Here is a 16,158-nt window from a genome sequence, read left to right on the forward strand (position 1 = left end):
TTACAGGGCCTTGTGTTCTTAGGATGGATTAGCCTTCTGTTGTGAGATTTTGCTACAAAAAGCAGAGATGGACATGCACATGTGCTGTCTACATGACTACCCACCCATACATTAAACATTGTGCAGATAACTGAATATTCTTAATTAATTTGAAGTCTCTCAATCTGTTGTAGTCAATACCACCTTAGCAAACAGTTTAAAGAGTCAACAAAACCAGAAGTACTGTTTGCAGTTACACTGATGCTCTCTGATGTGTCAAAGCCATATTGCTTCTAATTGCAACTCCATTTCACTTCCTCAGAAATCTGTAAAGAAATAAATGTACCTCATTAAAGTCTGAAAAAAGCCCATAAAAACAACACAATGGACATTTACTGAAAGACAATAAATGGTCATTTACAGAAAGACAAGTGATGCAGTCAGCAAATATCTTCATCCTGACATTATGACAAAAACGTTGGAAATAAATGTGACCATATTTATATCCCCAAGAGGGCCAAGTCTGGTGTAAACAAGTTTCTGAAATTGAGCCAGGAGAATTCCTGTCAGTTCTGTATCTCTAATGATAATAAGCTAATGTTCTTTGCATTTCTGTAGACTTTCCAATTTTAAGACTTAAAAGCAATTACCTGATCTTGATAATGCTTCTATGAGACAAACACACATTATGCCTTTATTAGCAAGGGAGATGGAGGCACACAGTTTTTCATTTGCCATGTAATGAGCTGCTAACCAGAACCACCAGTGAATCACTAACACATCCTCTCTGTCTGTTGCTAATATTGTTTAAACTGATCCTAATGTCATGTATGATGACAAATGCCTACCTAGAACACTGCTGTGATGGTCCTACAAGACTTGTGAGAAGGGGGGAAAAAAGGTAGAAATGAGAAACTGAAGAAAATTACCATTATTTTACTAGTTCTGCTTCACTTACATATTGACATAAGAAAAAAATTATATATACAACCTTGAGCTAGAAAAACAGACAATTTTAGCTGGAGAGAGAAGACCGGGTCATTATCTCATTCGTCAGCTAAAAAATTAATGATGACTCTGAAGCCGCTCCCTCTCATCCCCAGGGCAGCACATTCCCTTGGGCCCAGGCCGTGCCTCCCAGGGCCTCACGCGTCCTGCCAGGACCAGCCCGTGCTGGGCACATCCCGGACACCGCGAGCTCGGGGATTCGCGCCTGCCGAGCAAAACTGCCCCCGCCGAGGCTCAGCTGCTGCCCTTGGCCCCGGACAGCGGCAACAACCGCGGGGCAGCCCGGCGCGCCGGGGCCCGGCCGGCGCTGCGGCTCCGCTCGGGCTCGCTCGCTAGATGGCGCCGTCGGCTGATGCGGGCCCCGGCCCCGGCGCTCCTCTGCCCTGCCCCACCCTGTACCTTCTACCATGCTCTCCCCTCCTCTGCCCTGCGCTGCCCTGCCCTCCTGTACCATGCTCTCCTCCTCCTCTGCCCTGCCCTCCTCTACTCTCTCTTCCGCTCCTCTCCCCTTCCTTCTTCTATCCTGCCCTCCACTCCGCTCCGCTGCCCTCCACTCCTCTACTCCTCTGACCTCCCCTGCCCTGCCTTCCCCTCCTGTAGGCGCTTCAGCACCATTCCCGGCCCCTGTCGGACTCGGAGCCCCACACAGCCCCGCTGGCTTCCGCAGCTCCCACAAGGCAGCAGGGGAGGCTTGCAGTGCTTGAGGGCAGCGGGGCCGCTGCTGGCGGAGCGGCCCGAGGCGGGTGTGAGGTGCGGGCCCTGCAGTCCCCCCGGGATGATCCCCGCGTCGGGAAGGCTGCGGGACTTGGAGCCTGGGGCTTAATGAAAAGGAGAGAAGAGAGAGGGTTCGGTCTCACCTGGCTTTGGGGCACTGTTCCTTTGTGAGGCTTGGCCGAACCGGACGCCAGCCTGGCTATCTGGGCAGAGGGAGAGGATGGCCAAGCCACCGAGTCACCCCAGGGTGGGGTTGGAAGAGAAATCGCACAGTCCAGCTCCTGGCACCGAGCGGGGCAGTGAATATCTCCCAGCCTGGAGACCCCACAAGCCCGCAGTGCCAGCCAGTGTCAGACCTGGAGGCACTCACCAAACCTGGGTTCTTACATTGTTCACAAGACACAGTCTCCAATGGTCGTTCCCCAATAACCAGAGCAATGAGAGACATCTAGAAGTACTCCAGAATGGGGAGGATCCTTCACTGGCTTTGCAGTTCCAGGAGGGAACAATAAAAGCTTACTTGTCAGCTGGTCTTCGATGAAGCCCTGTCCTCAGTGTGTGGGTCATGGAATATTGGGATGCCAGTGTCAACTTGTCATCTGAATGTCAGTGTGGGAAAAAATGTCTCCATTTTGCAAATACCTGGACTATACCTAGAAATACCTGGAACTTAATAAAGACAAAGTCCAGAATAATGTAAACCATTCAATTTCTCTTTCTATTAAAAAAGGGATCAAGCAATGAAGTTGAACAATTTCCTCTGAATATGTAGAAAAGTTATAAATAAATTACGAAGTTAGGAACAGCTGGGAATTGCAGAAACCCTCTAGTGAGTGGACAAAAGTAATGTTCAGTTAGAAAAAAAAGTCTTGTTCGGTTGTGCTTGAGTGCTAAATGAAAATAAACTGTATCATATGTCAAATTTCAAATACTCTTTCTCAACCATAAAATTTGCAAAATATTCTCAAGTGTTTAACAAAAGTACTGAGATTATTACATGAAGACCTTACATTTAAACATCTTTCTAAATGTGTCTTCTAAACTGTGGTAGATGGAGTGTTTGGAAAATTGAGTGAGTTTTCTCTTAGAGAACCCTACAACTATATGACAAATTAGGTAACAGCAGTCACCAGTCCACTTTCCTTGATGTAAAAAGAGGTACTGAAAATCTGTGGTGTAATACTTTGATCTCCTTCTAATGTTTCAGTTTTGAACTTAATACTAAAATCACAGCAGGGAAAGAAAATTAGAGGGAGAAGAGAGGTGCTTGTTAAGAGAATGGTTCAAAGCTGTGCCAGGAAAAGTTCAGACTGGACATGAAAGGAAATAACCTAGATATTGGTGGTAATCATCACTGCCAGTAACTGGAAGCAGTTGGCTGCTAAAAGATACCTTGGATGTATTTTGGAGGGTGAAAAGTGAGAAACCAATGTTCCTTTGAAAATGTTTTAAAAAATATTTATTGAGACAAAATTTATGAAAATGGCAAGGTTTGGTAAAGAGAATTAGTTGGGAAAAAGGAGAAGAATGTAGCAATAAGTTAATTTCATAGAATCCTAGAATGGGATGGGGTGGTCCATGACTTTCTGGGCAACCTGTTTCAGTGTCTCAGCAAACTCACAGTCAAGGATTTCTTTTTAACATCTGATTTAAACCTGTCCTTTTTAAGTTTAAAGTCATTCTCCCTTGTCCTATCACTGCATGATCTTGTAAAAAGTCCTTCTCCAGCTCTCTTGTAGCCTCCTGTAGCTAAGGTGCTCTAAGTCTCCCTGGAGCCTTCTCTTCTGCAGGCTGAGCAACCCCATCTCTCTTGGCCTGTCTTCATAGCAGAGGTGTTCCAGCCCCCTCATCATCCTGGGGGCCTCCTCTGGACTTGGCTCAGCAGGTCCATGTCCTTCCTGTGCCAGTGACCCCAGAGCTGGATGCAGCACTCCAGGTGGGGTCCCACCAGAGAGGAGTAGAGGGGGAGAATCACCTTCCTTCCTCTGCTGCTTACACTTCTCCTGCCCAGGGGAGGTTTGGCCTTCTGGGTTGCAAGGGCAAATGGCCAGCTCATGTCCAGCTTCTTATCCACCATCCCCAAGTCCTCAGGAGGGCTGCTCTCAGTCCATTCTCTACCCACCTGTATCTGTGTATTGGTGCAAACAATTTGAAAATTATTTGTTAATACAGTTCAAGTAATGAGCCATTTCTGATCACTTTTTGCCACTGGAACATGGCATCCTTTGAAACCATTAGCTATATAATTCAGAAATGTTTCCTACATTGCATGAGGACAGCGTTGGGTAGAGTGGCTGAGATATACAAATATTAATAAGTAATGATATTTAAATGGTAGTTAAGATTTATCTATGGCATTATATATCTATGCCATAAGACTTATTTATGGTATTGTGAACAGAAATGGGACTTACAGAAATTAAAAATAAATTCTGTCTAGATTTAGCTGAACTAAAAATTGAACAATTCTTGGTAAACAGCAATTATCAGCTTAGTGTCAAGATCATGGATACAGAAGGAAAGAGATGGGAGAAATATAAACAGAATATAGCCAAAGCAGGTGCAGTGATTTTATGGCAGTCTGTGCAGAATAGGAGAGGAAACTTTTAGCAGCAACACTCTGTATGGGACTGAGCAGTACTTTTATGCTCAGTTTTTCTACTCTGTGTATCAGTGGTGGAGACAGAAGAGAGACAGAAATGAGGTGGCAGAGCCCTCATTTCTGATGCTCAGCACAACTTTACCTTCCCAAGGGTTCACTGGTGTGAGCACATCAGTAGCTGCTCAGGGAAACAGTTTGGTGTGCATTAAACACAGAGATTGTATCAAGATTATAAGCAGACACACTTCACTGATTTTTCACCTGTCCTGGCACTAGGTTAGGAAGTGTTTATGGAGGTACCAAGGCAGATGCTTGCCTTGGAAGTTCATTTGTAATTTTGTAGGAGCTTCTGTCTATGTTCTTAACATTTGCTTAAGAAATGCTACCAGCTCAGTCTGTATTCTGAATTAGTATGGAAAATAAAATCAACAGATTTTTTTTGTTTGACAGATGCTTTGTTTCCAAAAGCAATGATTTTCAAGACAGGGGGAAAAAATCAACAAGGAATTGTTTTGATAGAAGTTTTCTGAATGGCCTGGAGCTATTGATGATGACTGTAATCAACTAAAAGCTATTAGTGTGTTTTGTACAAAATTGCATAAGATATCAGTAAAGAAGTGGATTCTGCAGAACTCATTTACTGTGAGATAATTGTTTTAGACTTTGTGTCAGTGAGTCTAGAGTTCTCTTCAGTCTCTAGAGCAGATCAAGTAATTGCACCCTAATGTATCCATCCTTCTGTGCTGACCACAGTGCTGACCTTGGGTGAGTAGTTCAGTTAGATATGGCTGCATTTTAGGCATCTACATTATGTGAGATTAATTCCATTGCCTTCAGGCTCTTTAGATAGCTGAGCCTACATATGAAAGAGATTATGTTGTCATTGCAAGTGGTAATGATTAAACCCAGGGAAAATTGGGCACCATTTATTTATGAGAATGAGAAGAAAAATCCCACATCACACACATTAGTATGAAATGCATCAGTGCTGAGGTGTCTTCTCCACTCTGAATTTAATTTAAACAGCAGCATTCACAATAGGCAATTTTTTTCCTATTCCTAGCACTGAACTGACAGGACAGTAATTTTAAATATACAGGACTTTTTGGAAAGAAAAGAGAACCATGCAAGCAACTTACTTGAGCAGAAATACTGGGATTTGGGATTAGGCATGGTAAGGCCTAAGAGCCTTCTTTGTTTTGTGGAGTTTAACTGAGTGCAACCCAGCCCTCTTCTGTGTCTGAGCAGCGTGTGAGGTGTGTGGGCAATGTCTTACTCATACCCACTGTCAGGTCCAAATGAAAAATGCAGAAAAGTCTGTGCTCACATGCATTGATCTCTTCCCCAGTGGCTGTTCAGTCTTTGAGAGACCATAGGCTGAATGCTGTGTCCTTGCTCTGGCACTGCTGTCCCATGCTGCAAACAGCAGCTAATGATGACAGTGGCTGCCAGGTGTGAGCAGATCTGGTCAGGGCTTTGGCTCTCAGCTCCTATCCCCAGGTGTGAGCACCACTGCACTGGCTCACTCTGTGCTCACTTAGTTTCACTGCTGTTCTCACTATAATGCTCTCTGTCTTTCTCTAGGAGGCATTTTGTATCAGGCTCTGGTCTCTCAGTACCTTGCAGGGGGATCAGCAACATACTTCATGTCTAGCCTGTGATCCTGTCCAGTTTTTCTTCAGTCATGATGTTCAGTCCAACTATAGAGTAGCTGGACATAAAAATATACACATATCAAAATATTTTCATGTAATAACACATAGAGCTGGTATGCAAAGCAGCCTGACTGTTGAGCTCTCCAAGCTTCCTGTGTGGTAGTGTCAGGCTTCTCTGAAGGTCCCAGAATTAGCAGGTGCTCCCAGGTGCTGAATTTGGTCACCAGAACGCTTCTGTCACAAACTCCCAATTTTTATAGTTAACTTAAAAATATCTTAAAAAACCCAGTCTTTTCTATTGCATGTTTCCTTTTTTTCTTTTCGGAAAGGTAACTTTAATTTATAAGATTCGCTAAGCTGGGCATAAACACAGTAGGACCAGCAGCATGTATGTTTGCAAATAGACCAGGAAAAGTGCTTGCCTTACTAACTCATCCAAAGGGCAAGCAGAACCCTGTATTCCCAGATATCTGTAGTACATACCAGGAAACAATTTTATCTCTAGTCATCTCCATGGGAAGCAGGTGTTGTTTTTCTCATTTGCACAGTTTTGTGCAAAGCTCTCACAGCTATTTCCTATTTCCTCCTGAAAATGGCAATGACTTTCTTTATTGCAAGGAATATTACAGGACTTACTATAGTAACTTAAGGGATTGTTATCTCTGAAGGCTGTTATCTCTGGGCTTTACAGTGTTCAAATGACATAAATTGTAAAATAGACTCTTGGTTTACTTAATTTTTAGTTCTATTTTAAATAACCTGTGGATGGGAGTTTTGTGTTTGGGTTTTTCTGGTGGTTTGGTTTGGTTTGGTTTGGTTTGGTTTGGTTTGGTTTGGTTTGGTTTGGTTTGGTTTGGTTTGTTTCTAACCAGGTCTTTTATGTACAACATTACTTGGTTAAGTGAGAGAAGGAAAGCCACATATTCTTCAGTTATTTTTCTGTTTGTGTGATTGGTGAGAGTTGTTTACCAGCTTAACCAAAGGTATAGAATAATGTCTGGAATAATGTGTGTCCATCCAGCAAAGGAATGCTGGGGAAAATTGAACTCTGAGGAGGAAATGTTACCAGAGGTGACCCATATTTCAAGATAGCCCTTGTTAAAATATCTGAAAGAAGTATTCCTGGAGGAAGGGAGTACTTCCATTATAAGTAACTATCAATAACGTTTTTAATTAGAAGCCTTTATTGCTTGATAGATATCTAGAAGAAATGTAAATAATAGAGGTAATTCAAATGTGTTCTCAAGCTGCTCAGGCATAGACACAAAAGTCCTGGTGCAGACACCTGTTCCACTTATTCCAGGTATTTTCTTCCCTTGCAGAGATTTTAGTGCGGCCACATCTTTTTGTCAGTCAGAGTCTGTAAGCATGTGGAGTCAGCAAGAAGTTCTCACAGAGGGGCCAAGGGGCCAAAGAAGGAATCTGTTGCCCAATACATTCATTTGGTAGAAGCTCCTCTGCTCTAGTCCTGCTCCTCCATATGGCCTTCAGTGTTATTTCCACATGCCCTCTTGTGGCTTGGGGAAAGGTGTTTCCATTTCTCAGGAGGGGTGATGCATGTCTTAAATATGCAGAATGATGAACTGCCCCCTGAGGCAAACCCCGCTACTGTGTACAATGGAAGAAAAGCTGAGAATGGTCTAGGCAGCACCTTGTCAAATGAAATCACAACAAAAAAGAAGGAATGTATTTTCAAAAAGTATGTCATTGATTTTATATCTCTGCACTGAAGAATTACAGAAAGCACTATAAGACAGCCATTTATTATACATGCTTGGATTTAAAAAGGGGCAGCTCTGTATGCTAAAAGAATCATTACTGAAATAAAACCCAATGGAAAGATCATCTCCTGTTCTATCTTTAATATTAATTTGAACTGCCAAAAAATAGAGGTATTTGCAGAATACTAGAAGAGTGCATGGCCGTAGGAAATGGCATAATTCAAAAATTTAGACTGGAGGTAAAATTAAATGAGCCTCTTCAAATTTTTACAATTTTCTGCCCATTTTTTTTTGTAAACAAATAGTACTTAATGCACAAATGCAGGTATCATAACAGTTTTTACATGAATTAAAAGATATATCATAAACTATGAAGCTGAAAACCTGAAATGAGCATTGTTTCATAGGTTGGACTTGATGATCTCAAAGGTCTTTTCCAGCCTAGTTCATTCTGTGATTCTGTGATTCCCATCATAGTCTAGATACCACTGTAGTAACACACAGGGAAAATAATTTAAAGTAATGAGAAATGACTTCCCCTGTGTGTAAAAATGGATAATTTCTACACTAAGCTAAATAAAGTAATTTTCATATCATTAATATCTGTCAAATTTTCCCCATAACACCTCTGGAGCCATCTTTTCCACCATGCCCATTTCTATGAAAAACACATATACATTCCCCAGACTAAACAACTCTGTAACACTTTGGAAGGAATTTTGAAAGATGTGTGTGTATTTGAGAAGAAAGGAGACTATTATCTGGGTAGGAAAACACAAAGCTGGTGTAAGATTTCACTGATCTATAGCCTGGTTTTTGGTAGTTGGATCACATGGGCATTTGGTCAGACTATGTGTCTGAATGTTTGTCTTTTATTTGAATATCCACAGTTGCTTCTGATCCACTCATTCTGGTTGAAATATGTGGCAGGTTTTGTCTTTTCCTCCTCAAGCAGAAATAAATTACACTTCCAGCTCCAATTATAGAAAGAGCTAGAAGAATGAGCAGCCAAATGATGCCAGCAGAAAGTACTTTCTCCATTTTCTTTTCTGTAAGGATATACAATGGAATAAAGGTTAAAAGATATCAGAACCTAGTAATAAATTCTTCTGTTACAAGAAAGATAAAAAATTCAATATGCACATAGATTATCAGTTCAACATGTGCTTTTTTTTGTTTTTTTTATGAATACCAAACAAAATATAATTAAATCTGATCAAAGCCCAATTTTAAAAATATAAACATAAAAGTAAAATGCACTAAAGTAAACATAAGTAAACATAAAAGTAAATAAATATTTACTTCAGGATAACCTCTATATCCTATATTGAGATACCGAGTAAAACTTTATGCACTTTTTATTTTTAAACACTCTCAAAACAAATACGGTGAAACTATGTAATTCTATTCATGTTTTATTTTAGTATGCTCTTATTATTCTACTTAAAAGTAAGTATGCTTACCTGTATTTTCTGTTGACATTTCTTTGTTTTCAGGAGCTTTTGAAAGGAAAAAAAAAGTTTATTCTGAATGCTTTTTTAAAAAAAAGGCATTTCAAAGTTCCCGAGTACCAGTGTTCCTGACGATTCCCCCAAATTCATATGTTGATGACGGTCACTCTTCCAGGGGGATGGAACTAAGCATGTGTAAAACTCTAGTAGGATGATTTGGTCTTTCATCCTAAGAGCATCTGATTTCCTCCGTCATGATGCCCAAAACAACATGTAGAGACGGATTTCTGTTATTTCAAAAAGTGTTTTCAAATATGTTTATTTCTGAGAATCTCCCCACAGTATCCTTAGTTATTTTAAAGTGTTTCCTGAAAGGAGGCCTTCAGTGTTAGCAGTGCATCATGAGCATTTTACCTGAGCTGAAAAGACTTTTCTATTGTTGTAGCCCCTTCTGTCAGAGGCAACTATTCCATGTGGATGCAGTTCCTATCATAGTTGCTCTTCCTGAACTTAGCGGGTAATACAAAGGTGAACAGAAATATGAAGTTTAACCAAACAAAATGTCCATGTTCTGTACTAGTTTGATTTAATCTCAGTTGGTAAACTAATTTATGCATTTTCTTACTGATGATAATTTTTTCTATCAGGATACTACCATTATTTTTTAAACATGATTCTACCACACTGTAGATAAAGAGTGCCACAAGAATGTTTGCCATGATATTCCTGTAATCCATCAGATCAGTGATTAGTAAGGAAAGGAATCACCAATTCCAGCATTTCTACAAGACAGTTTGCATTGCACTCATCAGAACAAGATTTTGTTTGAGAATACATTCAGCTGAAAGTAGACAAAGCGTTGCTTTTGAGCTTAGCTTTCACCTAAACTCAGGGGCTGAAGTATTTATGATGGCTGCACAGTGCTGATGGTAGTTCTAGAGAGCGTAGGGGAGGTACAGCCTTCTGAGAAGGCAGTTGGAAGCCATGTGGGGCTTGCCAGTATTTGGGCAGCCATTAGAGTCAATTGGTTTTGCACACAGATTTAGAGTATTTTACATTTCTGTGTTGTACAATGAAAATACATTATTAGATATTATTAAATTTAAGATATTAGAAATACTACTTACTTTTATTTTTTTTACAGATATATCCTTTTTTGAAAGAACAGAGGTTGGTGTTCCAGAAGCCAGACAATGCACATAGCTCTCCACAGTCTTTAAGCCTTTGATTTGATGGTTCTCCCAATTGCCAGTTGACAAAATCCATTGCAGATTTATCTGTCCATACCCACTGTCCTAATATTAAAAATTTACATGTATGCATAAAATACATGGATCTAGACAAATAGAATGTGTTGTAATGGAGAAAACAAAAATTTATAACATGCATAGCCAGTTAAATGTTTCAAATATAATTTTAAGCATATTTAGGCATAATTTGAAATAAACTTTGTGTAATTTTTATATAAATAGATGTACTTTTAAGTGTACAAAGTTGATTTCTTTTTAACATAACATGAAATTTCATTTGATAGGATAATGTGATTACCTCTGTCATTTTTCTTTAGCCCTGCCCAGAAGTTCAATGATTTTCCATGGAGTATCTTAATGGTTTCTGACAGAAAGTTTGCTTCACTATAGCCTCCTACCGATACCAAATCAGCACCTGAAAAAATATTAAGGAACACATCACAGTGCGTCTTTTTCTTAAAGCTCAAGTCAATAAACACATAAAAGATATGCAAAAGTATATAAAAGACACCAACTCTTCTATATTATTCACTAGTCTTGTTGTTGGTATTGTATCACTGTATGGTATTTCTTTTTAGCATAACTGTGTGTTGTATGGATGCAAATCTGCACAAAGATATGGATTTTCTGAAATTTTCTGAATTTTTTTAGTCTTTGCTATTTTAGAGAAGAACAATTGCTCTCCTGCAATACTTTTTGGACAGGCCTGACAACATCCCAGATTGTGGTGCTAGTAAGCTCAATCAAGTACATGTGATGTAGTCACCACCCTGCTTCTTGCCACTACAGCTTTGTCCCTCATTGGTGGCTGGGCAGCAGTTTTGGCAGTGCCTGATGATAACAGGTTAGGTAGGGTGTGTCAGCAGATGGAGGCTGCAGTCCAGAAGATGTCCAGATGTTGATTTATAATTGCCATATGGCCTGGCACTGGAAATACACAAAGCTGTGTTGGGAGTACAAGGAAATGACCACCTTCCTGGCCTGGCCAGTGGGTAACAGGCAGGCAAATGTGTAGGAATTTAGAACACAGAGCAGTGTCCAGTTGTAACCTTTCATCCTGGTTATTAGTGTAATGTTTACTTTTGGTAGTAATTATGTGATTTATCTTTCTACAAAACCACTCCAGGAATTCTGCTGCCAAACAGCTGTAGAGCAAAATGACTTTACAAAGCTATTTTTTCTGTTTACTCAGTTATAGGTCAATGTTTTCAGATATATGAGGAAGTGCCTTTGGAAATGTAGAGAATGTTTCTTATTCTTACTCACAGTGCAATATGTGTTGCATTGCAGCAGTCCTCAGAAATGTGGAGCAAAGTGTCTTTTCCCTTCCCTGATGAAGGTACTGCTCTTCTTTCCATGGGGGCAGCATGGGGCTGTTCCAGAGCAGGAACTTCGTGGCTGGGTGTGTTTTACTGGTTCATGAAATATAAGCAGCTCCTACATCTCATTTGTTGCCAGCCACTGAGATCCACTTAATGACCTGTGCCCTGTAGCTAACAAACACGACTATCCTATGACTTTGTCTCCCAGATTGCACTGCATGTGGAGTCCCTTTTACTTGGGGAAGGCAAAGCCAGTGCTGCAGCCTGTGCCTTAGCGGGTCTGTAAAAGTGTTTATTTCCCTATCTAATTATTTTTTTGCCATAAAACTAGTAGGAATTTAATATTTTTGAGATACTCGTATTTCACCTGATATTTGAGATATGGGATGCTGCTGTCTCTGACAAAAGTTACATTTATTGTGCAAAAGTATGCTCAGAAAAGCAACCAAAAAAGCATTAAATGTGAAGTTTTAAAGTAATTTGAGGTTTGCTTAGCAATATTATCCATTATTTTATGTGTTTAATTACATCATCAGTCTTTCTAAGCCTAAACACTCACCTAGTCGGGCACATTCGTCGTGAGCTTGAGACCAACTTCTTTTCTTGGAGGCCTCAAAGTAATAGCAGTGACCAGAGAAAGGTATCCAAGATTTGTGTCCTCTTGATTCAGGGCATTTTCCAGGAAGTTGTGGGGGTTCAGTAGGGGCCATTACTGGTAAGAGATCAGGTAGTTGCAGTCCAGCTATTTTATATAACTTGTCTTTCCCTTTATACTAGTATGACAAAACTAATGTTAGGTTTGTAATTTTAGAGGAAATTAAGCCTGTTCTAAGAAGAGCTTGAATATGATTCTGACTTTCTGTTTGAGACAATATTTTCCTCATATTTATTTATCAATGTGATTTGACCATATCAAAACCTTATAAAACCTTACAGTAGAAACTGTGATTGTGAGTGAAAGTGTTGGTATAACTAAGCATAACTTGCAGAACTTTATTAAACTGCATCCTGAATACATTCCGTGGTGACTTATATAATAGGAAGATTTTGGATGGGTAGATAAGTACAGATGGAATGTAAATTATATATTCTGCCAAATTACCTTTTCTTCCTGTAAGTCTTCAACAGTCTGTTGCTTTTCCCTAAGGAATACTTAGCTCTCAAATGAGATTTCCAGAATCATAAAGTTAAAAGAGACATTATATATGATTTTGAGGTTTTTTGTCATATTAAAACATCTTAGAATATAATTTGTCATGTGACTTATGATTGAAGACCTTCCATAAAGTTGAAAAATGCAAGAATATAGCTAAAATTTGCGTGTAGCATGTCAATATTTATGCTTATTTCCATATAAATTATACAAGATTGTGCTTTCCAAGGGATTATTTACTTCATCTTTGTGCTCACAGGACACATGAAGCTGATATATTGTTTTTGACAGATATAAGTCCTGTCTGTTCTTAGCAAGCTGTAATGATGGAGATTTGCTGATCTGTCCAGAATATTTATTAAAGACTTCTGTACTGATATTTCCTTGCTGTATTTAAGTCTGTTACCCCTTTCCAACTCATATCAGACACATAGAAAAATTAAATTACATCCTGTAAGGCTCATTTTTCAATATTTAGTGTTGATAATATGGTTTCTCGTAGTCTTTGGTATCTTAGTCTTTTGTCCAACTCCAATCTTTTCTTTAAATTATTGTTACCCAGTGATCTGAAAACCCAAGTTGACCAAGAAGCTTTTCAAACTTTGGTACCCCAAATTGGATACGGAATTTCCTATAATGCCAAATAAAAACAGAATTTATAGCAAGTGAATTACTTTTCCTAATAGGATGAATAGTTTAAAAAAGTGAATATTCAATCCTTTGGTTGTTAGGCTTTTGTTAATTACTATGAATCAATTAACTTTTGGAAAGAATTCATGTCAATATTTAGAACTAGTTAGGTAATCCTGTCTTCCTGTATACTGGTGTGTTAATAAAGCATTTTTGCAGTGGCTTATTGCACTATACAGCCTCTAGTCAAGATACATGTTGGAGTTACTCACCATCTGATTTTTTACAGACAGAAAAGAATTTTTCCTCGCAAGAAGCTGTCTTCCAGGTGCCATCAGTGTCTAGGTAGACACATGCTAATGTCTGCTTTGGTTCTCCACTGGCCCACTTGCTGTAAACTAAACTCCACCTGTCAATCCATTGATACTTGCCATTGGTCTGGAAGTAAAATCTATATGGTAATTTCATGTTTGCTTACAGTGACACAGCTACTATACAGGATCCTCAAGAGGACTCTCACATAACCTGTGTAGAATCATCTGCTTACTAGTGCCTCTTCTTAGCTTGTAAATGCTAACTGATCAAAATGTACAGTGTCTGTCATCCACAAATGTGAATGCCTCAAAAATATCTAACATTAGTTCAGAGCATTTTTTTTAAGCATTGGGAAATGGAAGGGAAAGAAAAAGGGGACATGAAAGAAGGCTTAAAACTAGGAGTCAGATGAGATATCCTGTTGGTATGACCACCCAAACATCTGCATGGAGAATGGGAGTGTGTGTGGGAGTGCTCTTAAGCAGCTCTGGTCACCATTGCTTTTGTTGTAGTTGTCGTGACTGTGATTCATGATGAAGAGTGTAGCCTGTCAAAACACACCTACCATCCAAATGTTCACCCTCTCCTGTCATACAACTGATGTAGACATCTCACAAACAGAAGGGATTATTTTTCCATAATATTCTAATGGGAGCAGTTACGCCAATTGTGTTTTCAAATTAAAAGAAATACAGCCATGGTCAATATGTACCATATGCTATAGCCTCAATATTCCTTTTACTAGAATTGACCCCCGTTTCTGTTCACAGCTGTAGTTTGCTATTGCTACCATAAATAAGACCACTCTAGTAAAATGTGTGAGCAGAAACATACATATAAAAATTGTTCCTTGTCAGGTGGCAGATGTGTGACCTCTGATACCTTGTCACTGATCACTGAGGTACATAAACACATGGCAGGAGGGCAGGATGTACATTGTGCCTGGAATCACTTTTAGATTAAAATCAACTCAAAATGTAGGAAATTTTACAATTTATATCCGAGGTACTTTAAATGACTCCAAACAACACACTGCACTGTTGTATACTGGTTTTACAGGAACATTTCTTTGTGCTAAATGAAATCTCTAATTGCATGAGTCTTATTTGAAGATTTCCAGTGCAAATGGCTGTTACATTGATGTAACATGCTGTTTTCAGCACTACACTGGCAGAAATCCCAATGGGCAACAAGATGAGAGCATGAAGTAAAATCAGGTTCTGTGTCAGCCTGACTGTGTGTATGCAATGCCTTTGTTCTTACCCTGTTGCTGTTAAGACCAATCCACAGAGGCTCTCCATATTCCTTTGCAAGTAGAAACAACAGTGCCTGGCTATGTGGGTCTAAAATGCTGGCAAGTTCTGAGGCATTGTTATTGCAGTTTTGGTGTGCTTCCTCCCAGTTCATTTTGGAATAGGTGACAGAATAGCTAATCCCACTAGAAGGGGCAAAAGCAAAGTCCAGCACAGTTGCTGGTGATTTAAAAAGTTCAGGATCTGTAGGAAAAAGGAAAAAAAAAAAAAAGAAAAAAGCCCCATGAGCAGTTAAATCTGGAGTCACATATTTACATATTTGATTTGAGGAATTGAGTAACATCTTCATTATTTACAAACCTAATATTAAATTACTAATGGAATGGAACATCTTCTTAGCTGTTTATAATTAAATATAAAGTCAAAACAACAGTTCTGATAAAAGAAATGTTTTTTCAACCTCTGACAATAAATGCACAGTATTTTACATTGCAGAGATAAATTTACACCATCATTAAAAAATAACACACCTGTCCCACCTGCTTTTAAAATACTCTTTGCAGCTTAATGACTATCAGGTGTTTATGAATAATGTTAAACTTACTAGTTTTGATGCCCTACAGATCATCGTGAACGTATGTAATTAAAATTGTTTGGGCATCATCTATTAAATTACACTTTTAAAAATAAAATAATTTTCTTTTCCCATATTCTGCTACGTTCTCAAAAACATTGCTAAGTAACACTGAGAGGCAAGATGAGCCCTTAGGTTTTATTGATCCTTTACCTAAAAACCAAAACAAAATGAAACAAACTAAAACTAAACTGAAAGTGTGTTAAACAACACACTTTAAAATTTTTTTTAATCCTTATGTTATTGTTTTCAAGATTAACAGTACAGAACTCACCACTATCCTTCTGGCATATATACCCTCTGGACTTATAACACTCCTCATTATTCCATTTTCCTGTGTCATCAGCAGGACCTCTCTTCAGAGAAACACAGTCAAACTGTTGGAAGTAAGGACAAGAATATACATGCCTGTTAGAAGTTATACAACAGCGTACTATAACTGAGTAGTTTCAGGTTTGTGTTTTTGTTTTT

General features: G+C 39.2%; 1 protein-coding gene across 2 annotated transcripts in view; it reads right to left on the minus strand.

Annotated features, from left to right (window-relative positions):
• Positions 1-7,643: 7,643 nt before the first annotated feature.
• LOC129130959 (macrophage mannose receptor 1-like) overlaps positions 7,644-16,158 on the minus strand; it is a 31,679-nt gene continuing 23,164 nt past the window's right edge. For both annotated transcript variants that reach the window (XM_077174207.1, XM_054649669.2), the window contains exons 23-30: positions 15,962-16,064; positions 15,064-15,296; positions 13,758-13,923; positions 12,262-12,414; positions 10,679-10,795; positions 10,258-10,425; positions 9,143-9,178; positions 7,644-8,728 (exon numbers count right to left, since the gene is read on the minus strand). In XM_077174207.1, the coding sequence (XP_077030322.1) occupies positions 8,529-8,728; positions 9,143-9,178; positions 10,258-10,425; positions 10,679-10,795; positions 12,262-12,414; positions 13,758-13,923; positions 15,064-15,296; positions 15,962-16,064 (1,176 nt within the window). In that variant the 3' untranslated portion in view covers positions 7,644-8,528. The remainder of the gene's footprint in view (positions 8,729-9,142; positions 9,179-10,257; positions 10,426-10,678; positions 10,796-12,261; positions 12,415-13,757; positions 13,924-15,063; positions 15,297-15,961; positions 16,065-16,158) is intronic.

The sequence above is a fragment of the Agelaius phoeniceus genome, chromosome 1, assembly GCF_051311805.1.
Source record: "Agelaius phoeniceus isolate bAgePho1 chromosome 1, bAgePho1.hap1, whole genome shotgun sequence".
NCBI lineage: Eukaryota > Metazoa > Chordata > Aves > Passeriformes > Icteridae > Agelaius > Agelaius phoeniceus.